We start from the raw sequence: 27,876 nt of genomic DNA, 5'->3' as shown, positions 1-27,876 counted from the left end.
CTTAGTTCCTTAAAGCTGGGGAGCAGCATTGTTACTCCAAGTACGATGCACAGAGCTGGGTCCTTCAGTTACCAGTCCAAGGCCAGGCAGGAACAGAAGTTGAGAGTAAGTAACTTTACAGGTAATATATAGCTGTTGACTCTAATGATAAAATGTTTCTAACATTTTTATCTTATCTTACCAGAGCATGGACCACAACTAACTGGTAATTCAAAAAATTAATCTGATCGGCTCCCTACATATAATCTGGGCAGCACTGTTGTATTCACCCTCGAGAATTTTACAAAATTCTAAGGATTCTTCTGAGGTTTAGTTTCCCAAAATGAGGCTTCGGATATTTTCCCCTCCCGTATCTTCACCCATTTTATCCTATAAAATTGTTTTAATGATCACGAAAGCCAACATTAATAATGTAAAAATATCTCTGAGTCTCACGGGCCAAGAACCAAAGTAGAGAGATACCCAGGTACCAAGGTACCCAGGTGGGATGCGGGCTTGCACTCAGGCGCGTGCGCGGACGCCAGTCCGCGACGGTCAAGGGGGCGGGGCAGAGGCTAGGCGGCTCGGAGAAGCCACGCCTCCATCTCCGCGGGCCGCCGCGCCTGAAGAAGGCCGGGATACTGTCACTTCCGTCGGGGCCGCACTCTGCATCCGGGTCAGCTGCTGCCGCAGCAGCTGTAGACTGGGGACTGGGCCCGGGTCGCCGCTGCTGTCCGAGGGGAGCGGGCTCCTCTCGGCGCTATCTCCTACGCCCTGGCCGTCAGTCCCACGTCGCCGGCCTGGAGGGGCGAAGAAGACGAGGGAGCCAAGGCTTCCTGCGGGGTGAGTGCGGCCGGGGAAGGCTGGGCACGGCGGGTCTGGGCTGAGAGCAGGCCTGGGGTGGACGTCGGAGGGGTGAGTGCCCCTCGGACAGCCTGAGAGAGGACGCTCAGAGGGTTATCCGACGTAGGGGGCGCCCGGGAACCTGCTCGCGAGGCGCTTCCCGGATCCCCGCCCAGTTTAGGCCCCCGCCCTTGGCTCGGCTCCTGTTTGCCTTTGCTATCCTTGTCCGCCCCCCGGCCACCCCTTTTCCGTTTGTGCTGTTGTGCTCGGGATGGAACTTGCCCCCCTCTCGGCCCCGCTGCACACACCCTGGTCTGGGTGCGGTGACCGGCCACTTTGGTCGCGAACGTAAAACCAGCGTCCGTTCTGGTACAGAACAAAGAAACTCGGACGTCTGATGTGCCCTGTACCCTCGGGGAATAGACACGGAAGCGACATTTGTAATGAAGGCTTTAGTAGACTTTTCCTACGTTTAAAAGCCGAGTTCCCGCGTGGATTCAGACATAACTTTTTACTTAATGGTTTGGGGTGTTTGGGGTGTATCTGATGCAGATGGAGATGTACTAGATCAGCTCCTGTTAACTTTATTCGCGTCTACAACGTTGCTTTGAAACTTCCCTTGTCTGCCTGTTGCGGGAGCCCTTTGAGAGCACGGCTTTTGTCGTGTTCATCCCGGCAGTCATAGTGCCTTCCTTAAAGTTAATTGAATGAAGTGTGTGATTGCATTTTAGAGTTGCTTTTTTTCCAGCCTCACCTTTTGATTAGATCTCTATTTCTCTTCATGCCTAGTTTCTTAACCTTTTCAATGAAACATACTCTTTTTCTAAAATTTTATAAGAATTTCTGCAACTTGTAAATAACGTTGATAACTGAAATTACCCAATTTAGTTACCTCCTATACTATCTACTTGATGAACTCTCACATCTTTTGCTTAGTTCTTGTCATTTTACATTTCTTCTAAACTATTCTCGTTCTTCATAATCTCTTCTATTGCAGCCTAACATTGTTGGGCTTATACAGGAAGTATGACCGGTCCACTTCTGCAAACACGAATCTTGAACTAGATCATAAGTCAGTACCTTTGTGTCCTTTAAGTGTTAGAGGACCTTTGAAGTTAAAGATAACCAAATCTGGCATTACAGGCTTACTCTGTATAAAGTTCCCAGTGAACTGGAAACAGTGTGCTATATTAGAAACAGTCTACATTTAATCTGGGAACCAAGAAGTGATGTCATTTGCCTCATATGTAAAACCGGGATAATAACACCAGTGTTTTTATTGGAAAAACATTGTTTTTGATGTTTTGTTGATTAGAACATATAGGAATGATGAATGTGCAAGTAGTTAGTAAATGTGAAAAGGAAAGTGATTCCATTCATGGCCTCAGCAGCAAAGCCTGTAGGAGCAGTGATGGAGGAGGGCATCTAAAAAAGGAAGTATATATAGCCAGGACTGAAATATTAACCACGGCTGACAGTGGATTGAAAATTATCTTAAGCTTATATTGTATAAAGCAGAATACTAGTACAGTATGATGATAGTAGTATTCTACAATTACAATTTTATACAACAAATAATATATAACTACAATAAAGTGTCAGAGATCAATATTAGACTTCAATCTTCTTAAAGGTCTTAGAGCTTCTCCAGTATGTTCTGCATACTGATCATAAAAGTACTGTTTGTAGGTGGCATAATTATCCTTTGCTTTATTTTCACAATTTTTTTTTAAAGATTTTATTTATTTACTTGAGAGAGAGACAGTGAGAGAGAGAGCTTGAACGAGGAGAAGGTGAGAGAGAGAAGCAGACTCCCCATGGAGCTGGGAGTCCGATGCGGGACTCGATCCCGGGACTCCAGGATCATGACCTGAGCCGAAGGCAGTCGTCCAACCAACTGAGCCACCCAGGCGTCCCTATTTTCACAATTTTGAGAAAAGTCAGCAGCATTGTAATTTTTCTCGTATTTTTTGTGTTAACATTTCAGGTAGATTATCTCATTTTGTTCTTTTTTTAAATTGAGGTACAACTGGCATATAACATTATATTGGTTTCAGGTGTACATACAAACAATGATTCGATATTTTTATATATTGGGAAATGATCACCACAGTGAATGTATTTAACACTCATTGGCGCACATTAAAATTTTTTTGTGATGAAAACTTTTAAGAATTATTTTCTTAGCATCTTTCAGATATGTAACACAGTATTAGCTATAATCACCGTGCTATACATTACATCCTTAGAATTTATTTTATAGCTGGTAGTTTGTCCCTTTTGACCCCCTTCACCCATTCGTCCAGCCCCATCCCCTCTGTTTTCTGCATCTTTGAACTCGGTGTGTGCATGTGTCTGTGTTTTAAGATTCCACATATAAGTGAGACCATATAATATTTGTCTTTCTCTGTCTGACTTAAGATCTGTCTGTCTGCCCTCAAGATCTATATCCATGTTGTCCCATCTGGCAAGATTTCATTCTTTTTATGGCTAAACAATATTCCGTTGTGTGTATATACCACGATTTCTTTATCCATTCGTTTATCAGTAGAAACAGGTTGCCTCCATATCTTGGCTATTGTAAATAATGCTGCAGTGAATATGGGGCTGCATATATCTTTTTGAGATAGTAATTTCTTTTCCTTTAGATAAATACCCAGAAGTGGAATTGCTGGATCATATGGTATTTCTATTTTTAACTTTTTGAGGAACCTCCATACTGTTTTCTGTAGTGGCTTTACCAATTTACATTCTTGTCAACAGTTCACAGGGGCTCCTTTTTCTCTATCATTTGCTCTTCCTTGTCTATTCAAGAATGGTCATTCTAACAGACGTAAGGTGACATCACATTGTGTCATTTCATTCTTTTTTTAAAGATTTTTATTTATTTGACAGAGATCACAAGCAGGCAGAGAGGCAGGCAGAGAGAGAGAGAGGAGGAAGCAGGCTCCCTGTTGGCAGAGAGCCCGATACGGGGCTCCATCCCAGGACCCTGAGATCATGACCTGAGCCGAAGGCAGAGGCTTTAACCCACTGAGCCACCCAGGCGCCCTGTGTCATTTCATTCTTAAAAACCTACATGACCCTGCTCTCAAGGAAACAGTGACAAGTGTTTAAGATTTTTCTGGACGTGTTTGGTGATCTTTGCAAACATATAGACTGGCCTAAAGTATTTTCCTACAGCACTACCAGTGTTGCCAGCCTCATAGAGAAAAGAGAACATAAATATTTACAATGAAGCCCTTTTGTTTAAATGGAGAAGTGAAAGACTTGCCTGGGCATTTGCTTCTGCCATTAGTAAGTGATTTCAGCATAGATGGTGGTTATCAGCACCTATTCCAGCAGCAGGATTAAACAACATAATAGTAAAGTTGCATGTAAGATTACAATTTATAATTTAGACAGTTGTAAATATGATTTTAATATTTAATTTTTGCTTATATTGCTGAGTTGCATAGGGCAATCCTCTTCTTCGTCTTGGTTGAATTTACCACCACATTTCCCTTGGTTGAATTTACCACCACATCTCCCTACTGACACAATTGTGTTAGTAGGTACTCCGTTTTTCTTGATTATTAACTTCACTGAGGGATCAGCAAGTGTTCTGAATTTATCTGAATTGGTGTAAATAATCATGTGGTCTCAGAAACACAAGTATGTTGAGAAATCAAGTAATTCCTGTTGCATTAGGTTATTTTAACAAATGGCATCTTAAAGTGTTATTTCCCCATTCTAATTGACCAGATTTATGAACAAAAAATGGGAAACAGCCACAGTTAATTGTGAGTCAGCATTGTCCTGATTTCCTTCTCAGTGGTTGTGCTTATATTGCTCCTTTCTTGTTTGTTTCCTGTTCTTACAGCTGCTGATGATTAAGCCCTTCCAAGAACAATACTCTCTAAATTGTTTGAACTTTTTGTCTACCTAGTGTATTTTTCGCCTTACAGTCTGTGCTGAGATGGTCAAGAGTGAATCTATCTGTATCTCTCCTAGGTTCTGTTTAACTAGCTTAAATAATTATCCCTGAACTAAATATCCATACCCATGTGCTTTGTGTATTGAAATCACATGCTTCAATACGATTTTGAAGTAAAAATTTAATAAATCAGTTGAGAGACCTGAAGGACTCAGGCTTTCTATGTTGAAAGGAGTTTTCAAGTGATAGACTTATTCAAGTGGTAGGGGAACTAAAGGACATGGCTTGTCTTATAGAATTTCACAAGTTACATACTTTCTCTTGCAAATAATGAATGATTTTACCAACAGAAATTGATAATTACATGTGTGTGGGTTGCCCTAAATATTTTCATTACACTTTTTGAGGGTAAAACAACAGGAAGCCTGTTGAATAATGTAGTTGAATAAGAAAAATAAGCCCAAGGGGTAGAGCAAAACAAAGCCTGCTATCCAGTGCCCTACCTTAAAATATTCAGATAACTAACATTTACAGGCTTATGTACCAGACACCATGCGAGGTGTTGGGAATGTAGTGATAGCAACTTTCAATCTCTGCTTTTAATTTTGAGATACTGAATATTTTTCTGTGTATGGAGGGGTATTTTTTTTTATTTTTTAAAGATTTTATTTATTTATTTGACAGAGACAGAGATCACAAGTAGGCAGAGAGGCAGGCAGGGAGAGAGGAGGAAGCAGGCTCCCTGCTGAGCAGAGAGCCCGATGCGGGGCTCGATCCCAGGACCCTGGGACCATGACCTGAGCCAAAGGCAGAGGCTTTAACCCACTGAGCCACCCAGGTGCCCTGGAAGAGACAGTTTTAAAGCTTTAGTAATAGAGTGTTTCAGTCTCACATGAGCATTAATTTCTAAGGGAATAAGCATTAAGTATTTGGGTTTGTTGGCCACAATTTGGGGGTCTTTATACTAGTTCTGTGTCCAGAATATAAGAGATTGGTAGGATAGGTATCTCTTTTTTATTTATTTTCTTCTCTACAGAAGTTGCCATCAGAGAACAATCAATGAAGTGATCAGTGAAGACTGTGTTGAGGTGTAGACTGTGTATTAGAAACAGAATGTGGTAAATTAAGTTAAGATCACTGTAATTTAGGTGTGTTTTCCAGTAATTTCTCAACATTGCCTGACTCAGTGTTTTCCCAGAGAATTAAAAATGACTTACTCACATATATAAATACTGAGTTTTCCAAGCAAATATATTGGTGAGGAATAGAGCATTGGCCATTTTTTCTGTCCTTGAAAGTGGGTCCTCGAAAATTTAAACCTTTTGAGAACGTGTGAAACCGTTCCTTGAGTATAAGTAAGAATTCAAACTGAGAAGAGAGCCTCCCAGTCTTGGCAGAGATATAAATTTAGTTTACCATGTAAAAATCTAACACTTTAGAAAATTATCAGTGTAATTTTGTTTTTGTTCTAAGCATAATGCTTTTTCTGTATAGCTTTGTATATCTTTTGAGCATTGTAATGGCAGCAGATAAAGCAATTGTAAATCATGACCACATCTTTGTTTTATTTTTTAATTTTTTTATTCCAGTATAATTAACAGTCTTGTATTAGTTTCAGGTGTACCATGTAATGATTCAGCAATTCTGTGTGTTACTCAATGCTCATGATGAGAAGTGTACTCTTAACCTTCCTTCACTCTTCCATTCATTTCCTACCCGCCTCCCCACCAGTTTGTTCTATGTAGTTAAGTCTGTTTTTTATCTATTTTGTTCATGTTTTGTTTCTTAAATTCCACATATGTGTGAAATCATATGGTATTTGTCTTTTTCAGATTTTTTTCACTTAGCATTATAGCCTCGAGATCAATCCATGTTGTTGCAAATGGCAAGATTTCATTCTCTTTTATGGCTGAGTAATACTCCAGTGTGTGGAGGCATCATGTCTTTGTTTTACAAAACTAATTGAAGTGAATGGCTGGCACCATTTGTTTTATTTGAAAAGTATTTTTAAAATTATATATACATGGTTTTAAAAGTCAGATAGGTTAGGATTTACTATGAAAAGTATCAGTCATTCTCCCCATCTCACTTTCTTTCTTCTTCCACTGGGACCAATCACTTCTTGCTTTGTTTAATACTTGTAGTGTTACTTTTTATCTCTTAAGAAATGCATGTTCTACTGCTTTAAAAAAAAAAAAAAACAAACTTCAGTCATCTATTGACTTGCTTTAATGCAGCTGAACTAAATATTAGCTCATTTGTACCTCTTGTGCCCCTAAAGTTGTCACAGTTTTTGTGACATTAACCCGCTGATCTTTATGACTTCTTAAATGATATACTTAAACTTCCAGGTCTTATTCCATCAACCAAACCAATCTCTGCATTCTTCACTTTGTCAAGTGAGAATGTCAGGACCAACACCTCTCCTTGGACAGACTGAAACTAAAACTGAATGGCCTAGGTGAGCATGTGTAATTGCATGAACAGAAATAGTCACTAAGTCCATGCCTGAAAACATGCTGAACTACATGGGAAAAGTTTAGTGTAGATACAAAGCAAATCAAAATGTAGCATTCATTTACTGGATAGTTACTGAGTAGCCTTTTTTTTAGTGACTCTGGAATGATGGAATTGAAACTACAGAAATGGATGTATAGAAAACAGTGCACATATTAATTATGCTTCAGTTTAATAGTGTTAATTACAGGGAGACCTGATGGCTCAGTGGGTTAAGCCTCGTCTTTGGCTCAGGTCATGATCGTAGGGTCCTGTGATCAAGCCCCACATCAGGCTCCCTGCTCACCAGGAAGCATGCTTCTCCCTCTCTCTGCCTTTTCCCCTGCTTGTGCTCACTCTCTCTCTGTGTCAAATAAATAAATAATATTTTTTAAAATGTCAATTATAGGGCACCTGGGTGGCTCAGTTGTTTAAGAAACTGCCTTCAGCTCAGGTCATGATCCTAGAGTCCCAGGATCCAGTTCCATTCACATCAGGCTCTCTGCTTCTACCTCTGACCTCTCCCCTCTCGTGCTTGCTCTCTCTATCTCAAATAAATAAATAAAATCTTTTAAAAAATTAATTATACGTCAGTTTTTAAAAGATGCAGCACACATACCACTTGGCTTTACTGAATCATGAATGTAAATACAATTTGCTAATGTTCAATTTCTAGGATCAGCTTCTATCCAGAAGACAGAAAATTTAATTATGGGTCCAGAGTAAAGAATATATTTACTTTTGTTCCTTGTGCCTCACCCCCCCACACCTCAGATTCTTTCTACATTCTTAAAATTTAAATCACAACCTGGGACACACATGCATATATATAACTGAAAGCAGATATTTTTACTACACAATACCCTTACTACAAATGGTACTTACTTTACTAGAATATATATACCCTGATTTTCATTCTAATTCTTTTTTTTTTTTTTTTTTTTTAATGGTAGTTGCAACCCAATAAATTGATTCCATGACCAGGGTGGAATGTGAATGAAGATTATTATAAGATTATTGCACCTTTTTAGCAGATAAAAAGGAACATGGAAAATATGTTGTCACAAATTTTCCTCTTTTCCCAGGGCATTGGCTCTCCGGATTATCAGGAGTTTGTAGTTGATATTGAATCTAAGCTGAGGATGGAAGGTGTGGAACTTAAAGAAGAATGGCAAGATGAAGATTTTCCAATGTGAGCAATGCTTTCAAATGAAAACAGATTTAAAACAAAACTTCAAAATGTCTTTACTAAGATGTCACTTATTAAGTGACTATTGAGCTTCTTACAGAAACCCAGTGTCAAAAAGTGTTCATTTGATACTAGAAAATGGAAATTCCTTTCCAGCAGTTAGATGAATTTTCCAGTATCTTATTTTCCACCAAATATATATGTGATCTTCCCATAATCTTTATTTTTGTTTTCAACATTTAAATGTAAAATGTTTGCTGTTATAAAGAATGCTTAAATGTGGTATTTCTAAATGAGTCTAAGGGCTTCCTGGGAGAAGGGATTCTTTAGATGTCTGTAAGAATTGTTAAATTTTCTGCTTCTATTTTAAAAGAAAGCTTACTAAATAAGGGTTTTTTAGATTATCCGGCCAGCTACTTGGACACGTTTGCATTTGTAGTTGTATTTGTATGGGTACCACTAGGTTAAGAGAAAAAGGGCAAAGGCAGACCATTGTGCTTTCATCCCATCTTGGTCAGAAGACCATCTCAGGGCACAGGAAGGTCCCTTAACAGTGGGAATATGGACAGCTGGTGGAAGTACCAAGTCACTACATAGCACATGGTGATAATAGGAATAATACAGAAATGCTGAGCTCAGAAGAATTGTAGCCCTCGTTGCCATCCTCTCACGTGAGGGACCATTTACCTTCACCACACATTGTATTTATTGTATTTCACATTAAGCTCATGCATTTGAGTTCTATTTTTTTTAGGTTGTTTGTAATTTTTAGGTTTGTTTTGTAGTTATACTTAAGAGCAGTTACATAAGGAAGTTATATCTACTTTTATGTGTTACTTACATAAATATGTAAATCATCTGACAGTCTGAAAATTTTGTCTTTAAAAGTCGTTTGTAAATTACTGAAGCTTAAGAAACCACTTTATTCAGTTTTCCACATAATTGGTTCTATGAGATATTTTTAATAGCTCTTTGAACTACAAAAAAGTTCTTTTAATTTGTGAATTAAAAATTTTGTCTGTATTTTCTAGACCTTTACCAGAGGATGATAGTATGGAAGCAGATGTATTAGCTGTAAGTGGACCAGAGAACCAGCCTGGTAAGAACTTGGCACTTGAGTTTCAATGAAATGGTGGATTTTGTGCTATTTTTTTTAACACATTCTTTGTCAAGGAAAAAAAGTATACTCACTTTTTATTCTATTATACCGAGCCAAAGAGTAAGTGAATGTTTAAGAAAGCATTTTTTGAATGCTTTGGAAATTTAACATGCAAAAACATACCCTTGGGCTTGGGAAATTTCTATAGTAAAAGGTTGAGAGGAGATCATTTTTAGTGTTAAGTTGACTGTAATGTTTGCCTCTATTACTTAAAAAGATATATCCTTGCTGGAATGTGTTGTCTTTCCATGATGTAGAAGCAATAACGATCAAAATCCAAGGTTTGTAAATTAATGCTTTGGAATTATGTTTGATTCATGTTATTTTTCTCAAGAATGAAGTGATTAGAATTTTTCTCTAAATCGGGGCACCTGGGTGGCTCAGTCAGTTAAGCATCCTACTCTTGATTTTGGCCCAGGTCATGATTTCAAGGTCATGAGATCAAACCATGGGTTGGGCTCTGTACAGGGTGGTGGGGGGCTGCCTAAGATTCTTCCTTTCTCTCTGCCCCTCCCCCTGCTCACATACTCACACTCTCACTCTCTCAAAAATATAAATATATTTTTAAGATTTTTATTTATTTACTTGAGAGAGAGGCAGAGAGTGTGAAAGGAGAGAGCGAGGGAGAGAGAGCGCATGAGCAGGGAGAGGAACAGAGAATGGGGGAGAAGCAGACTCCTCACTGAGCAGGGAGCCTGATTCACGGCTGGATCCCAGGACCCACCCTGAGATCATGACCTGAGCCAAAGGCAACTGCTTAACCGACTGAACCACCCAGATTCCTTAAAAAAATAAATATTTTTAAAATTTTTTTCTCCTATTCAACTTGAGCAAGTAAACATTCCTTCTAATCTGTTTTTCACTTTTTTTTTTTTAACCCATTCCGTGCTCGCTAGAAGTTAATGGAAATAAAGTAAGAAAGAAACTCATGGCTCCAGATATTAGCCTGACCCTGGATCCTAGCGATGGCTCTGTGCTGTCAGATGATTTGGATGAAAGTGGGGAGATTGACTTAGATGGCTTAGACACGCCATCAGAAAACAGTAATGAATTTGAGTGGGAAGGTAAATGTTTCAGTGTTTTATCTGATCTTTATTAATGAATGTTTGTCTTTCTATACATATGTTTTTTGAATAGTAGTCTCATATTAGGATAATTGAAAACTTAAAACTTTATCTTGAACCTAAAATCAATGATTAAGGGATTTTGTTGACATATGAAGTTACTTTTTTTTTTAAAGTTCCTGCTATATTTTGTTACTAAGATGGGAAATTCTGCTGGCACTGAATATTCTCATCGCTTTCAAAACTGTTTTTAATAGGGTGGCTTTATTTTCTGTCTTAATTGCCCAGTATTGTGAAGTTATGTTTTTTCATGCTGCTCCCAAAATACTGCTTGATCATTATGGCATGTTCTTTTATTTAGTCAATCAGCTAAGAAAAAAGCTTTGAAGAGACATGTAACATAGGGAATATGCTAAAAGTAATTAGGGGTTTGCAGAGAGGGAGCTTTGAAGGGAGTTTTTTTAGGGTGATTTTTTAATTAGGTTTGTCTGATAGTACTGCACTATGTAAACAACCATCTTGAATTAATGTATACTCTTAGTCCCCAAACTTTATATTCCTTATTATTAGTTATTTGGAATTCAAAGGAATTGGCATCTGTTTTGCTTTGCATGTTTTCTTTAATTAGATAATTTCTGTGTATAGTATCTTTATATAGTTGTTTGTATATTCCATCTTTAGAATGATTTTTACTTGAAAGCAGTGTTTTAGCCCTATGTGTCTTATCTGCAGTAAAGAGTAAGATCCTTGATATACTGTATCTTTGTTCCTTTTCTCTTCCCTATTTTACTGGTTCAATAAGCAGTCCAGTAATAAGCAATATTTTAAAAAGATACTGAAATAGTTTTCTGCCTATGTGTTTTGTCTCTTCTTTCTTTAATGCTGCTGTAGTCATTTCCTGGAAGGATATTTTCCGTTAACAGCTTTATCTTGGAAACAAACAACTAACATGCCGTAGGTTCCCCTCCCCCCATCTTTTGGTAAGGACTACGATACTAAAATTTTGAAAATCATTACTTCATTTAAAATCCGCTAAAGTGCAATCTTGAACTATAAACTACACCTAATCATTGGTGCTTCTGCTTTGGCTAATGTCAATTTAAAATAGATGTTTGCATGTACACATCAGAATATTATCAGTAAATTTCTGCTCAATAAACCTGATCAAATGAGAAATAATCATTGACTGGTTAACCACTTTCTATCTGGTATTACAGTGTTTGGGGAATAATTTATGTGCTCAAGAACAAAAAACCAATTTGCTCTCAGTTACTTTAAATAACCCATAGTGGTAACTCCCAAGAATAGTGTTGTAAATAGAATCTGAACAGCATTGTAAGGCCAATGTACTAAGATTCTGATGGCTGTATGAATTATCTTTTTTGAACTTATGCACATACATTGCACTGTGAATTGCTTTCTGAAATAGCCAATACAAAAAAAGTTAACCATAATTTCCAAAAACATAAAATGGCTTCATTATCAATAACAAGCCTTTTCCTCTGTTACAGAAGTAGTACTTAAAATTCCATGGAAGGTATAATGAAATATTCTCTGAACAATCTAATTAGATAGTAAAGTGGTTAACATGTAATTTGATTTTTACTGTACAAATAACAATTTGTGATTCAAAAACCTTTTATTTTGACAGATGATCTTCCAAAACCCAAAACTACTGAAGTTATTAGGAAAGGCTCGATTACTGAGTACACAACAGCAGAGGAAAAAGAAGATGGACGACGCTGGCGTATGTTCCGAATTGGAGAACAAGACCACAGGGTTGATATGAAGGCAATTGAACCCTATAAGAAAGTTATCAGCCATGGAGGTAAGAGCTATCAAACAGCATATTTTTTAGTGCAATATCAGAAATGTAAATGCCTAAAGAAACTCCTCTATCTTGAGTTAAAGATGTATATATAGTGAACATTTATCATGTCATTTTAGAAACAACAGGTTTGAAGTAAAAGGATAAAACTAAATTTAAAAATCATTAGTACATGCACACAGTATATTCAAAAGGTATAAGAATATACAGTGAAAACTGTTTTCTACCTAACCTCTAGACAACCCCGAAACTGGGGCTTTCTCTCCTTTTTTATGCATTTATAATTTATATATAGTGAAATGGTATAAATCTTTTTTGTAGCATTTGCAGTTTTTCCCCAGCTTCATGAGATATAATTGACATATTGTTAAGTTTAAGGTTAAAACATGTTGATCTGATACAATACATATTGCATAATAATTAGCCTTTCTTTTTTGTGGTGAGAACATTTAGGATCTATTCTCTTAGCAACTTTACATAATACAGTATTACTGTATATAGTCGTTACGCTGTGCATTAGATCCCTACAACTTACTCATCACGTAACTGTAAGTTTGTACCCTTTGACCAACATATCTTCTTTCCCCCTAGACCCTGGTAAACACCATTTTAGTCTCTGTTTCTAAGTTCGGTGTTTTTAGATTCTGCGTATAAGTGATACCATACAGTGTTTGTTTTTCTTCTTTCTGACTTTTTCACTTCGAATCTGAAAGGTAGGATTCAGTGAGTTTTGACAGATGCCCATATAACCATATCACCTACAGCTAGACATGTAAAACATTTTCATTGCTCCCCAAAATTCTCTCAGACTCCTTCCCAATGAATACCCCCCTCCAGTAACCACTATTCTAATGTCCGCCCCCATGATTACTTTTGCCTGTTCTAGAATTTCGTTTAACTGGAATCATATAGTATACCCTCTTTTGTTGACTTTTTTTTTGCTCAGCATGTTTTTGACATTTATCCATGTTGTTGCTTGTGTCTGTTGTTCATTCCTTTTCATTACTAAGTAGTATTTCATTGTATGGATAAACCACAGTTGGCTTATTCATTTTTCTTTTGATGGACTTATGAGTTGTTTCCTATTTGGGCTGTTATGATTAAAACTGCTTTGAAAATTCTTGTACTTGTCTTTTTGTGTATATAAGTAAAACCTGGCATTTTAAACTATGACTCTTATTTTACATTAAAACCCTGAATAGGTATGCCTGGGTGATTCAGTTGGTTAAGTGTCAGCCTTCTGCCTTTGGCTCAGGTCATGATCCAGTTGTCCTGGGATCTTGCCCCACATTGGGTTCCCTGCTCAGTGGGGAGCCTGCTGCTCCCCCTGCTTGTGCTCTCTTTCTCTCTCTGGCAAATAAATAAATAAAATCTTCAAAAAAAAAAAAATCAAACAATAAAACCCTGAATAAATCATTTAGTTTTACCATAAAGTATAGAACTAGTCCATTCCACATTTTTATGGAGCACCAGCTTTGCATATTTGTAGGATATCCAAAAATACAAGGCTTCGTTTCTTAAATCACAAGTCAAATAGGAAAGGCTATGGGAGTATGATTATAACTTCTAACCATCCTGACCGTGCCATATATAGAAGTTTACCTAGACACTGTAAATAGCGTCAGAACGTTAATGGTAGTCAAAATGCAAGTCACTCTCTAGAACATTTCTTTCCTTTTTTGTTTTTGTTTTTGTTTTAAAGATTTTATTTATTTATTTGACAGAGATCACAAGTAGGCAGAGAGGCAGGCAGAGAGAGAGGAGGAAGCAGGCTCCTTGCTGAGCAGAGAGCCCAATGCAGGGCTCTATCCCAGGACCCTGGATCATGACCTGAGCAGAAGGTAGAGGCTTAACCCACTGAGCCACCCCGGTGCCCCTCTAGAACATTTCTTTTCTTTTTTTTTTTTTTTAATTTTTTATTTTTTATAAACATATATTTTTATCCCCAGGGGTACAGGTCTGTGAATCACCAGGTTTACACACTTCACAGCACTCACCAAAGCACATACCCTCCCCAATGTCCATAATCCCACCCTCTTCTCCCAAACCCCCTCCCCCCAGCAACCCTCAGTTTGTTTTGTGAGATTAAGAGTCACTTATGGTTTGTCTCCCTCCCAATCCCATCTTGTTTCATTTATTCTTCTCCTACCCACTTAAGCCCCCATGTTGCATCACCACTTCCTCATATCAGGGAAATCATATGATAGTTTTCTTTCTCTGCTTGACTTATTTTGCTAAGCATGATATGCTCTAGTTCCATCCATGTTGTTGCAAATGGCAAGATTTTATTTCTTTTTATGGCTGCATAGTATTCTATTGTGTATATATACCACATCTTCTTGATCCATTCATCTGTTGATGGACATCTAGGTTCTTTCCATAGTTTGGCTATTGTGGACATTGCTGCTATAAACATTCGGGTGCACGTGCCCCTTTGGATCACTACGTTTGTATCTTTAGGGTAAATACCCAATAGTGCAATTGCTGGGTCATAGGGCAGTTCTATTTTCAACATTTTGAGGAACCTCCATGCTGTTTTCCAGAGTGGCTGCACCAGCTTGCATTCCCACCAACAGTGTAGGAGGGTTCCCCTTTCTCCGCATCCTCGCCAGCATCTGTCATTTCCTGACTTGTTTATTTTAGCCATTCTGACTGGTGTGAGGTGATATCTCATTTCTAGAACATTTCTTATTACGGAATCCTAATTCAAGAAAGGGGACCACATAGGTTAAACAGATTGCGGGGTTTTTTTGTTTTGTTTTGTTTTTTATGTAGAGTCCTTTCTACTTAATTTACTTTCTGCCAAATGCATTCCCCTCTGTATTTCTATAGTCTTCATTCATCTGAAAGCAAATCACTTGAATGTTTGCATTTACATTATTCCGCCTAATTTAATTCTATTCAGATGAAGAAAACAGGATAATCTGGATCAGGAAGTTCACAGTCTTGGATTAATTCAGCCAGTTCATAGGAAACAAGTTGTGAGACCTGCCTCATGGTTTAAACCTAGTATCTTTAAAAAAGAGTGCTTTATTTATATTAGGGGGAAATAATTAGGACCATTTTATGCTATTGAATTATAGCAATGTGTTTTGTGACTAAGAGATTGAGATAGATGCTAGTGTACTTGAAGTGTTTAAACCTTTTCAGTGCATGTTTGTTAACAATGGAAATGAAAGTTAAAACAATGTTACTAGATACGAGAGATTATAATAAACATATACATTTTAACACTTTTTCTTCAGTTAAAATTGCCAGAGATGTTATTGTAGTTTTCATTATTCTAGAATCTCCAAAATGCTAGGCATTGTTGAGTGTAAAGGTATTTTTTCAGAAGCATCCACTTTAACCATAAATTGCATAAGAGTGTTGCAGATGTCTTCATATTATGCCTGCTTGGATTATATCACTTCTTTTGTCTATTTACTAAAATAATACTGGCTTTCTGATTATGTTACTTTAAATGGGTTTCTGGTTTTTATGCCCACTATTTCCTCTTCAGATTTTATTCTCATTTTGTGAAGAGGGGATTTAAAGATCTATAAGGCTCTATAAGGTTAAAAACGAAACCATGTTTTTTGATCAAAAAATTTGTGGAACATGAACCACTATAATCTGTCAGCTGTACAGATTTCCTCTGCAAAAGTAAAATCATGCTGGTGTTTTTATCTTTGACTTAATTTTCAGGATATTACGGGGATGGATTAAATGCCATTGTTGTGTTTGCTGTCTGTTTTATGCCTGAAAGTGGTCAGCCTAACTATAGATACCTGATGGACAATCTCTTTAAGTAAGTATACCTTCACAGAAAAATGTGGACAGAATTCTCGGTTAATTAGATCTCCAGCTTAAGGAAGTGAACTTTGCCTGGGAGAAGATTATAATTATCCTCATTTCAGTTCTTTAAGTCCTTATTCTTTGGCATTATAAAAGTATGCATTTTCCAACTCAACAGGAAAATTATCAGTTTAAAACTGGAATGGATATTTCAGATTATCTGTTCTAACTTCTTTATTTTACATTAAATGTAAAGAAATTATTTTTATCTCAAAATCATATGGCTAAATGCATTTACTCCCAAAAAGCCAAATGTAACTGAACTGACTCAATTCTATTTCCACAGAGTCATTCTATTTCTTAAGTTAGTGGTATTTTTAAAAAAAACTTACTGGGAAAATTTCAAACTTATATGAAGGTAAAAGAAGTGTATTGAATATTTGTGTATAAATCAAACGCTTCCACAGTTAATAGGTTTATACTTCATTCCCAAAATGTATACTCTTCCATTGTATAACTTTGAAGCAAGTCCCAGAAATCATGTCAGTTCATCCATAGACTTTTAAACGTGTATTTCTAGAAGGTAACTCTTTTAGAGTTACATATTCATAATACCAACTATAACAGTTCTGAAATTTTAATTGGTTTTGCTGTCATTGAAGGGAAGGAAGAGCATTATATAATTTGGATAATTTTCTTGGTTCTGCAAAGTAGTATTTAAGGCTTAAACTCAATTTGTCTTTATAGGTATGTTATTGGCACTTTGGAGCTATTAGTAGCAGAAAACTACATGATAGTTTATTTAAATGGTGCTACAACTCGAAGGAAAATGCCCAGTCTGGGATGGCTCAGGAAATGCTATCAGCAAATTGATAGAAGGTATTGTAAATACACATTGAAAGCTAGTCTGAATAATTTTTTTTTTTTTAGAAGAATTTTCTTTTTTTTTTTTAAAGACTTTATTTATTTGACAGACAGAGATCACAAGAGAAGCAGGCAGAGAGAGGAGGAAGCAGGCTCCCTGCTAAGCAGAGAGCCCGATGTGGGGCTCGATCCTGAGCCAAAGGCGGAGGCTTTAACCTACTGAGCCACCCAGGCACCCCAGTCTCAATAATTTTTATAATAGCTTTATTCAATTTTATTTCCTGTCGTCACCTAAGGGCACTATAAATTATACTTGTAAATTTTATAACACATTTCTGTTTTCTCAGTTCAGTATTTTAGAATATCATGAAAAATTAGTTTTGATCTGTTTAATAAAGAATAATCCCTTAAAACAAAACTATAAAATAGTCCTTTTTTTCTCCTTATTTGTACCACATTGAACATTTCCCTATAACTTGTATTTTAGGAAAGAATGGAGAACTTAATACATTTCCTATTTTAGTACATTCTGAATTTTGCCTAACTCATAGTGCTTAGCATATTTTATGGTTTTTAAGATGCTTAGCCATAATCTTACTTTGGAATGAGCTCTAGGGAGTGTATTCTCCTCAACAGTTAGTCATCAATGCTAATGGGAGGAACTTCAAATCTCCAGTTGGTTTGATTTAAGCTATAGCTAACTTGAACTAGTTTAATGAACTCAGATTCATTAATAGGTTTCTCTAAATACCTAAACATGGCATGGGCTAGTTCTTACGATTTTAAAAAAAAAATCCTTAATGGTCACTTTACTTAAGTGTGGAATATGCATAATAAAACAGCAGGGTTTTTTTGGTCATTTTAAGTCATTCAGGGTAATGCCGGTAATTTTTATTCAGAATTTTAGACTCTGATTTACATTTCCTCTTCTTGTGGCATAATGCCTTTCATGGTGTTGAAGAAATGAGTACCAGTTCCCCTCTCATCCTGAAAAATGAAATTTCGTATTCAGTATTGTCCTCTACCCCTGGTTGACAGAATTCTAAAGACAAGTGAATATATCTAGGAGACATTTAACAACAGGCTATACTGTGGACATAAATTTAGCCAAATGCAGTAAAGCTCATCTCGTAGCAGTAGAAAAGACCATCAGAATTCAAGAGTGTATTTCCTTATCTTTAGGAATATCATATCTAAATGAACTTCTGGATGAGGAGTGTGTGTGTGTGTGTGTGTGTAAAGTTGCACATACTTAATGATGTCTTACCTTTTTTCCTAGCATTAGAATTTATAGAGCTTTAAAATTTTTGTTTCCTTTCCTTTCCTTTTTTTTTTTTTTTTTTTAACTCCAGGTTACGGAAAAACCTAAAATCACTAATCATTGTACATCCCTCATGGTTTATCAGAACACTTCTAGCTGTCACAAGACCCTTTATTAGGTAATTTTCTGAGAGTCATTGACTTAAAAAAAAAAAAAAGAAACAAAACACCAGCTCCTTATGTGAATTTCTTGTCAGTTCTGTTGGTCAGAATATTGAGGTAATTATCTTTATTTTCTTCCATAGCTCAAAATTCAGCCAAAAAATTAGATACGTCTTTAATTTGGCAGAACTAGCGGAACTTGTCCCCATGGAATATGTTGGCATACCAGAATGCATAAAACAGTATGTTTTGTTTTATTTCTTTAATTGTATTGGATCTTTATATATTGATGTGCAAGAGGTAAATATTTTTCAATACTCCTCCTTTTCACTTCCTGTATGATAAATATTTTGTAACTGCTCTTGTTTTTGTAGCTAAGGAAAAGGGAAAGAAGCCATTTTCCAGCACCTTCCCCATACTGTTTTCTTCAGGCCATCACCTGAGGAAGCAGGAAGGATTATATCTGGTTGTAGTTAATTTTTATTTTTAAAGACTATTTCTTTTTAAAGACTATTTGCAATCTTAAGAGGTGATTTCCTGATCAGTCAGTACTAAAGAACATTCTCCATACTTGAACATGCTGTTCTCCAAATTTGAGTAAATTCATCCATGCGCTGAATAATCCTATTACTGGCGAAATATATTATTTATATCAGCCTAACCTTGGTTCATTCCAGTGGCTGGAATATGTTCTGTTTACTGAATTCACCTCCCATCTAATTTTTTAAAAGGATTTGGTAGAAGGCTATTAACATAAATCCTTGAACATCGCTCTGCTGTAGTGTTGAAAAAGTTTTTTGGTCTACTGATTTGAGGTTTAGTCTGTTGAATGTGTAAAGCGAGATTTCTTAGATCAATTTTGACTTTCTACATAGTGTGTTAAATAGTTTTGGTTTTGCCTGCAGACTTATATGAGTTTATTGTCAGTGCCTTTTTTTCAAGTTTTGTTTATCTTCATAACATGTATATTTACTGAAATAACTCTTCCCTACCAAGGTATGAAGAAGAAAAGTTTAAAAAGAAACAAAAAAGGTATATGCACACCTTGACTGGGTTGCATCTAGACTAGTCCATTTGCATTGCACAGACTAACTCTTCCTTATTGGTTGGTTAGCTTGTAGACAAAGATAACAGCATTTGTAAATATAAACATACCCCAGAATTCAAATATAGAGTGAATCTGAAGTTCCTGATGCTGAATATGGCTTGGATTCACCCTGTTCTAACATCATATATTAATGCCCATGAGGAATTAAAGGCCGTAGCCCCTCCTTACTCCTTCATGTTACAGGTACTGATTGCAAAACCAAAGAAACTGCTAAGAAAACTATTTGGAAAACCAATTACTTCTAAGACTTTTTTATTTGTTTCACCATTTTACTTATATGTCTAACTAGTGCTTTTGATAAATATATATGTACTCTTCTAAAGAAATAGTTTATTTCCCTGGGGTTTATGAGTATATTTGCAATGCACATATTCTTTGGCTAACCAACATTGATTTCCCTATACGCTTAAACGGCCTGCTAACCAGTCAAATTCTACATATGATAAAATACCTAAAATTCAGTAATATACTGTTAAATAGTTAAACACTCTGCTTTCCATCTTTAATTTTGAATACTTCTGCTTTGAGCATAACAAACTATTAGCTATTAATATCTCGGCATAGAAGATGAAAGGCAAGGTATAAAAGAGTTACCATTTTATTTTTTATTTATTTATTTATTTATTTATTTATTTTTTAAAGATTTTATTTATTTGACAGAGAGAGATCAAAAGTAGGCAGAGAGGCAGGCAGAGAGAGAGAGAGGAGGAAGCAGGCTCCCTGCTGAGCAGAGAGCCCGATGCGGGACTCGATCCCAGGACCCCGAGATCATGACCTGAGCCGAAGGCGGCAGCTTAACCCACTGAGCCACCCAGGCGCCCAAGAGTTACCATTTTAAATAGCAATTTAGAACAGTGTAGGATTTGGAGCTGACTTGTTAATGGATTTTTTTTTTTTTTTAAATAATGACAAATTAGCAAAACAGCTTTAGTATAGTCTTTCTTATTGTATGTAGTTATTACCATTTTGACCATTCTAAGGAAACAATTATAAGGAACTAATTCTTTGAACACATTTTGACTGTGTTGATGAGCAAGAATTCAGTTGACCATGTGATGGAACCATAGCTCTACCTTTTTATAGGACACTTAACAGTTTAATGAACATTTTTACATAGAGATGTGGATGATAATTTTAGATATTGCTGATTTTTTTTTTCCCTTTCTAGGCACTGGTGTACACTTGCCAGACAGATAACTGAAATTAAAAATACAATCTTTAACTGTATAATGAAGCCAAATGCTTCATGGATTTCAAAATGAATTGCCTTTGTTGATAAAATCCGCTGTATTGTGCCTTTTTACAAAGTTCTTAGTATTTAGTTACCTGGAATTTAGGCATCAGAAAAATAGTGGAACTATACTTTTTATTTAATATATTGTTTGATACCTATCAATACTATTTTATCTTGAGTTTTTCTTTTTTTTTTTTTTTTTGTCTTGTTTAACTGTAATAGAATCACTACGTATATCTTTCAGACACTTGATAGTTTTGGCATGGTTTGTTAGTCTTAAAAAAAACAATAAATCATTGTCAGCTTGAAGATGGTAACATTCAAGTTTTAAAAATAAAGGAGCATTTTTTTTTTTAAAGGAGAATATTTTTTAAAATGTAACAGAGGCTGTGTGTGGAGGAGCTTACTTAAGGTGACATCTCTCTGATGAGTACCGGGCATAAGGAGGATTCAAAACTCCGTGTGCACACACGGTAGTGTCAAATGTTGTAACTGTTTCTTTCAAACGACTCAGTGCAAGTGTGGCCAGAGAGAGTGCAGCTGTTAAAGTGTTTGAATGTAGTTGAAAAATCAAGTAATTGTGAAAATAGTTCATAAGAACTAATTTAACAGATTTCAGATGTTGAAAAGACCGGATGTATATTGCATGCCTTATCGAGACTATATACCTCTTATATTTTTGATACCAGCATAAAAAATGTTTTTAAATGTTATTAATTTGACTTTACACAGACCAAGACTTTTAGGTTTCATTCACTGATGTTCAGGTGCTCCTAGTAATGGGTGGTGATGATCAAAAATTGGAAACAAGTGTGAAGAGTATCTTCATATATTGTACCAAGTTTTAAACTCCCCTCCATCAGTAATTCAGACTAGTAAAAAGAGTAATAGACTGTTGTATATTATTTTTAAAGTGTTGTTTATAGTTGTGTTGTAATTACATAATTCTTCTAATCCCCACTTGCCTAAATTTTGGTCTCTATGCAACCCACTCTAATTCAGTTCGATTTTTAACCACATCTAGATATTTCCAATTATTTGATGGCTTCTTACTATCAAAATAAGTGAAAAGCATTTACATTCTATGTATACTAATAAAAAATTTTGGAGAATCATTTCTGTAAATATGCATTTTTATCACTGAATTTAAAAACATGGATCATTTGGTGACATTTTAGTATGTCAGTTAACAAAATCATTTTTGAGGGAGTTGTTTTTCCTGCTACTCTCTAATCAATTAGATCCCAGCCATGCTACAATTTAAGATTTTAATATACCTGTTGCAATTTAACTTTTAATAAAACTCTGAGCTTTTGTATGTACAGTATTCAGTAATCTTCAAAGAAACAACAAGCACATTTCTTGTCAGTGTCCTCTTGTCTTTAAAAATTATCTTTCCTGGTTGGGGAAATGTTTGGTAACTTTTTTACTATGTCTGCTTCTTTGCAAAGCTTTGTTTTTAACAGAATAATATTCTATGCTAAAAGTAGTCACAATTTTTAGAAAGAAAATTGTTTAGTTGCTAGTGTCTTATTATCTCTATTGTTTTTCATTAAACAGAGTTGATCAAGAACTTAATGGAAAACAAGATGAACCGAAAAGTGAACAGTAAGTTTGGTGTCTAGTCCAAACAAGACTGAAGAATGTGCTGATGAAGCAGTGCTCTTTTTTGCATTTATAATGCATTTATTGGCCCTGATTTTTATGTAATCTGTTACAAAATTGACTCTTCCTTACTGGACTTTTGTATAAGGGACTGTTCACTGCTGTATTGGTTTGCAAATCTCTTGAATTTAGCTCCTTATTAGCTAATTATATTGTAATCATTTTGTATTTTATATTGCTAAATAGCAGAGAACCACACTTTATATAAAGCAGTTTTTGCATTTGTTTGTTGAATGATGCATCATCTTCAGTAAACTATTTATATGCCTAAATGGTAAAGGAAAGAGATAATATATATTTTTGTTTCTGAGCAATATTTTTTAATGTATACCTGTCTTGTGGAAGAATATGCAGGTAAATAAGACCATGATTTGTAAAGTGCATGTTTGAATTTTTGTTCTTGTAAATGGTTAGATACATTTCCTGGGTAACTTAGAAAACAGAGTTGCTCATAAGGTGAGGGACAGTTAAACTGGTTCTCATGAATACCCAAAGGTCATGTACATAATCTAAGAAGATTAAGATTAATACTATCCTAACCTTTTTTCGCCCTCATTTATTACTGTTTCTTAATTCAGAAGCACAGATACAAATGTATTGCACACATTTTCCTTTTTAAACTTTAAAGACAAGTCAAAAAGCCATTTTTAGAACTACACAATTTAAGAGGCTAAGAAGTGGGGTTTGTATATATGTATATATGGGATGTTTTATCTTCTGGCCAAAAGTCAGAACTTTATAAAAATTTTAGGTCTGTTCACTAATGTGAAATAAGCTTGTGTGTCCAGGGTATCACTCTCCAGAATATGTGAGTGCAGTGTAGTGTTCAGAGGATGTGATGAGTTACTCACTGTCACTATTTTTCTGTAGAAAATAGGGGCTGCTTTTTAACTGCTCTCAGTGTGGGCACTTTACCAAAATACTTCTGTATCGGTTACTGAAACTTTATAGCAGAGGTTCAGGTGTTTGACCTTGTGGAATCATGTTGACAGTACTGTAAATTTAAGTTATTTTATAAGTCTTAGAGCGTCATTACATTATGCTGTTTTGGACAATATGGGATATAAGCATATAAACTTTTCATTTAATTTGGTAAGTACCTTGACTCTACATTGAAATACATTGTACTGAGGTGCCCAAACAGAACTTAATAACCCACAAAATCATCCTAAAACAACAGATTGATCTGATAGTATCATCTGCTTGTGTGACTCATACACACGTGGAAAAATTAGTATCCTCCAAATTTAAGGGTACTACCACACCCCAGCCCTTCCTGTAAGGTAATTTATAAAAGAATGTGCTAGAATAGCAAAATGAAGCAGATGAGAGCTAAGCTTTTAGGATTTATTCTGCCCTAGACTGAACACACATATGGCTTTTACCATTGCCATTTTTCATACAAAGTTTCTACTAAAAAAGAGAATTTTCCTTTACTTTTTGTCCTCTTTGGTTATAGACTTGGCATGCTAAACTAAGTCCAGTTATGGGAGATGCTGGAGGATTCCCAGGATGAGGTGTTCCTCAGCAGTCTTCTAACTTAACTTGAATCCAGCAGCCATAGGCAGATCCTAAACTGATGTTATTATATCAAATAAAGCCAAAACCATTATTGCTTGCTCAAACCTTAGAGAAATTTTGTGTTGAAAAAGCAAACTAACAATAACAACTTAGGCATTCCTTCGGAATTTACCATGTGAGAATTATGAATAAAGGATCAATGAATTTAATTGTGATTAGAGTCTATATTTATAGAGCTCTTTAAGCAGTCTTTTCTCTATACATATTTATCCTGTTCAAAATTTGCTGAACTTCTTACATAGGTGGTTTTCCTCCACATAAAGTATACAGTTCTTCAGGGTCAACAGTTTATTGCCTTTATTCACTTTTGCTTTTGCAAGCATTGCCCCTAACTATAGATACAACTTGTTGCAAAAGTGGTGCATGTTCCTAAATATTTTTTTAAAGTACAAATAACCTTAATCTGTTAGAACATGAAAATTCAGAGGAAACAGTGGTAACACTTGGGATATAATGAAAGGCATGTGTTGTGAATCAGTGGATTAAAAGACACCTGCTCTACCCGACACCTGGTATAGGGACAGGTCCCCTAATAAATGTTTCATAACTGTAAGGCTTAAGATCATAACTAATAGGTTAGAGGAAAAGCATTTAGGAAGTTTGTTATTTGTAATTTATCACTATGTGACATTCCTCCCATAGCATTCAATTTTAATTTTCCATTGCTGATTGAAATGAAAGTACATAAAATTGTATTATTTTATCTGTCTCCTGGGGTCATGGATCTAACTTAACTGGTTTAATTTTATTTTTGCCACTATATTTTGTTATACTTGGTCTCAAGTGTCTCTTTTTAATCCAAAGTTTCTCATACATATAATTTACCTTTGTTCTGCTTGGTTATATTCCTAGTAGCACCAAGAAAACTGCTACATTGGCCTCCTACTTGAAGCTTAATAGCCTTTAACTCAGTTCATGGCATGGAAGGATAGGATCCTAAGGAGGGCCTAGTGGGGTAGTTTGAAAGGAAGATAACAAGGAAGTAAGAGAAAGAACTTTAGAGTTTAGAGTGGCTGTTATCTCAGGTGGCACTGAATGTGTCCCTGTTAAGGGAAGTACCGTGTATGGCATCTCTTTGCACCATCTAACAGGCTTTCTTGTGTCCAACAGGAAAACCTGCAGTCTTCACATAGAATATGTGAAATAAGACTGGAGTGAAGAGTGCAAAGGCTGACAATACCTCTAAAGAGAATTTATATTCTCTCTGCTTTGTCTCTTCACACAGAAGCAAATTTGAACAGAGAGGGTCAACAATTACAATGCTCAGATTAAAGTTTAGGGCTAGATTATTTTTCATATTTTATGAAACAAACATTAATGTAGTCTTCCAAAATGAATAGCACTATTTGGTAACTGCACTGAATACTGAAATTTTCTGATTGTATATCAGTAGCTAGAATTTCTTCAACTATAACTTCAGAATTTAAAAAAGTCAAGGATCTGATTTTTGATAGAAACTTCTTGTAGATGACTATAGTGTTATTATTTGGCTATTTTTATGTGAGAGCTCAGGGAATTTGGAAGTATTTAATTTAGTGCAGAAGTGGCTTTTTTAGATTTCTTCAATTGAGAGGTAAATTAGCATTAGGGTGTTATTGGTTAGAACAGGCCAGTTTCTTGTTGAGATCAGTAAAGGTGTGTATATTAGGTGACAGTAGCTTCATTCTTTTCCCTGTGTTATATGTGGAAATGGCTAACATTGCTCAGTCAGAAGGGAGAAGATAGGCTGAAAATAGAAATTTGCTAATCCATTCCATCATGTTTTCTTTCTTACTTTTTTTCAAATATTTAGATATTTAAGAAATGGATCACAAACCTCAAAAGGAAGGAATAGAGGAGAGTTAATATGCTTATTAGTTACACCACCTATTCTGTTAGAGTTTATCCTTGTCACAGGGAACAGGAATTGTGTGATTGGAGTCACTAGGAGAAAGCCTGAAGAGTTTGGACTCGCCCAAGAAAGTCAGCTAGTACGGGAAGTGGGAGATTTTCTACTCAGTGTTCTAATAGTACAGAAGAATTACCTGGGATCCTTTCACTCACCTCTACCCCAGTCGCAAGATTCTGAATGAATAAGAATCAGATCAGTTTCTTTTGAAGTTCTAAATGGTACTTGAAAATAAGTATTGTGTTGAACATGAGGAGTGACACTAAAATTTGAACATAGCTGTTATTTTCTTGCAACTGTATATGATAGATCTATTTAATTTCTTATGTTTTGAGAATTACTTTTAAGGATGCTATGAAAAGTTTGCATAAGGCACTTAAAAACCTGATGAAAATCAAGGGTTTAATTAAGGTTTCAGATCGATAAGGAATAATGTTGCGCTGTTTGCTTCATATAGCTGTCTGATTCTATCTTGTAAGACCTTCTACAGGAGATTAAAACATGTACATTTTGGAATCTTTGTGCTTTCACAATCAGTGTGGCTAAGGAGGAACTTGGAAAATAATACCAATTAGCTATTCCACTGCACTTTTTATATACACGAGCTTTCTAAAGTTACATCCCATAAACCATTTATTTACATAAACCTAGCTAGCAAATGTTGGAGGTGTGTTCAGGGCCACTGACTTGCACAGTCCATAGGACACTATTCACATAGAACACAATTAATTCAGAGTGAGTTAGACACCTACACACTTGGATACAGATTTCAAAAATTCACGTACCTTTTTTAATATAAGTTCACATGCTGCCATTTAGACAGAGTGTGCTGTGATCATTTCACTGCTATTCAGTTGATGTTGCCTGGCTTGGTGCTGTCATTTTACAGCGTGAGAAATTCAGTTCTGATGACTGTGCAAGATGTTGATGTGATCCCTGTAAGAAATAATAGGGTTGTCGTGATTTACTAAGGAGATGTAATATTTTATTTTCCTTTGACTTGTTAGGAATATGGTAACTTGTGTCCTGATTTGTTGCACATCATATTTTTGCAACATTAATGAATTTAAATAAATTAATTGGAAAGTTTGTTTTTGACTCATTTTTATCACACTTTTTTTTTTTTTTTTTTGGGTCTTCTCTTAGGCTACTAAATGTTTACACTGAGTTATCTCATAAGCCTTTCAAATAGTTTAAGACTTTTTGTTTCTTTTTCTGTAGTCTGGGTGTTACTTCCTATTCTTCAAGGGCATGAAGTATTCATCCTGTTTTAATTTTAAACGTTACCTTAATTATCACACTTTTTATTTTATAATTTAGAATCATTTTAGTAGTGGATAATCCAGCAATAAAAGTTCAATAAGTGGCTGAAAACATGCCATAAATGAGACTCTGTTCTGCTTATAGGCCTGCTCAGAGAGTGAGTCTACTTGGTAACACTTATGTATTTACTCCTTAATCACTGTTCAGCTACTTAATGGCAAACAGCTGTACACATATTGCTGCCTTTAATCCACATTTAGGATACCATTTGGATTTTTATAAACCCATATATATTGAAATGTTTGTCTTCCATTAGGTACAAATTTTAAATACAAATTCTCCCACATTAAAATTCTTCAGGAATCACAAGCGCTTGCTGGGCTAAGTGAATTGCAGCCCTGTTTTGAATGGTAAGTCCTGCTCTAATCTTCACAATTTGTCTTCAATTTAGTATTGCAACATCTTCAACAGTATTACCTAGAACATACTTAAGGCATAGAGTGTGACTGCCCTAACATTCCTAATTGTGTATCTAACAGTGGATAAGATTAATCTCTCAAAGTTAGAATTCCCTTATGCATGATTTGGCAAACCTGGTGA

General features: G+C 35.8%; 1 protein-coding gene across 4 annotated transcripts; it reads left to right on the top strand.

Annotated features, from left to right (window-relative positions):
* Positions 1-613: 613 nt before the first annotated feature.
* Positions 614-27,102, top strand: BNIP2 (BCL2 interacting protein 2). 4 transcript variants are annotated; one of them, XM_059180662.1, is made up of 11 exons: positions 614-822; positions 8,320-8,426; positions 9,455-9,522; positions 10,482-10,646; positions 12,298-12,474; positions 16,162-16,264; positions 16,999-17,130; positions 18,468-18,554; positions 18,681-18,779; positions 19,534-19,569; positions 22,440-27,102. In XM_059180662.1, exons 2-11 carry the CDS (start codon positions 8,377-8,379, stop codon positions 22,489-22,491), a joined length of 969 nt encoding a protein of 322 aa, XP_059036645.1. In that variant the 5' UTR covers positions 614-822; positions 8,320-8,376; the 3' UTR covers positions 22,492-27,102. The 4 variants fall into 4 exon arrangements, 3 of the variants coding, with proteins under 3 accessions (XP_059036645.1, XP_059036644.1, XP_059036646.1); XM_059180661.1 differs by having other exon boundaries at positions 615-822; positions 10,479-10,646; XM_059180663.1 differs by lacking the exon at positions 19,534-19,569 and having other exon boundaries at positions 615-822; positions 10,479-10,646.
* The last annotated feature ends 774 nt before the right edge of the window (positions 27,103-27,876 follow it).

Source organism: Mustela lutreola, chromosome 7 (assembly GCF_030435805.1).
Source record: "Mustela lutreola isolate mMusLut2 chromosome 7, mMusLut2.pri, whole genome shotgun sequence".
In the NCBI taxonomy this organism is placed as follows: Eukaryota; Metazoa; Chordata; class Mammalia; order Carnivora; family Mustelidae; genus Mustela; species Mustela lutreola.
This window is presented reverse-complemented; position numbering and strand designations above follow the sequence as displayed.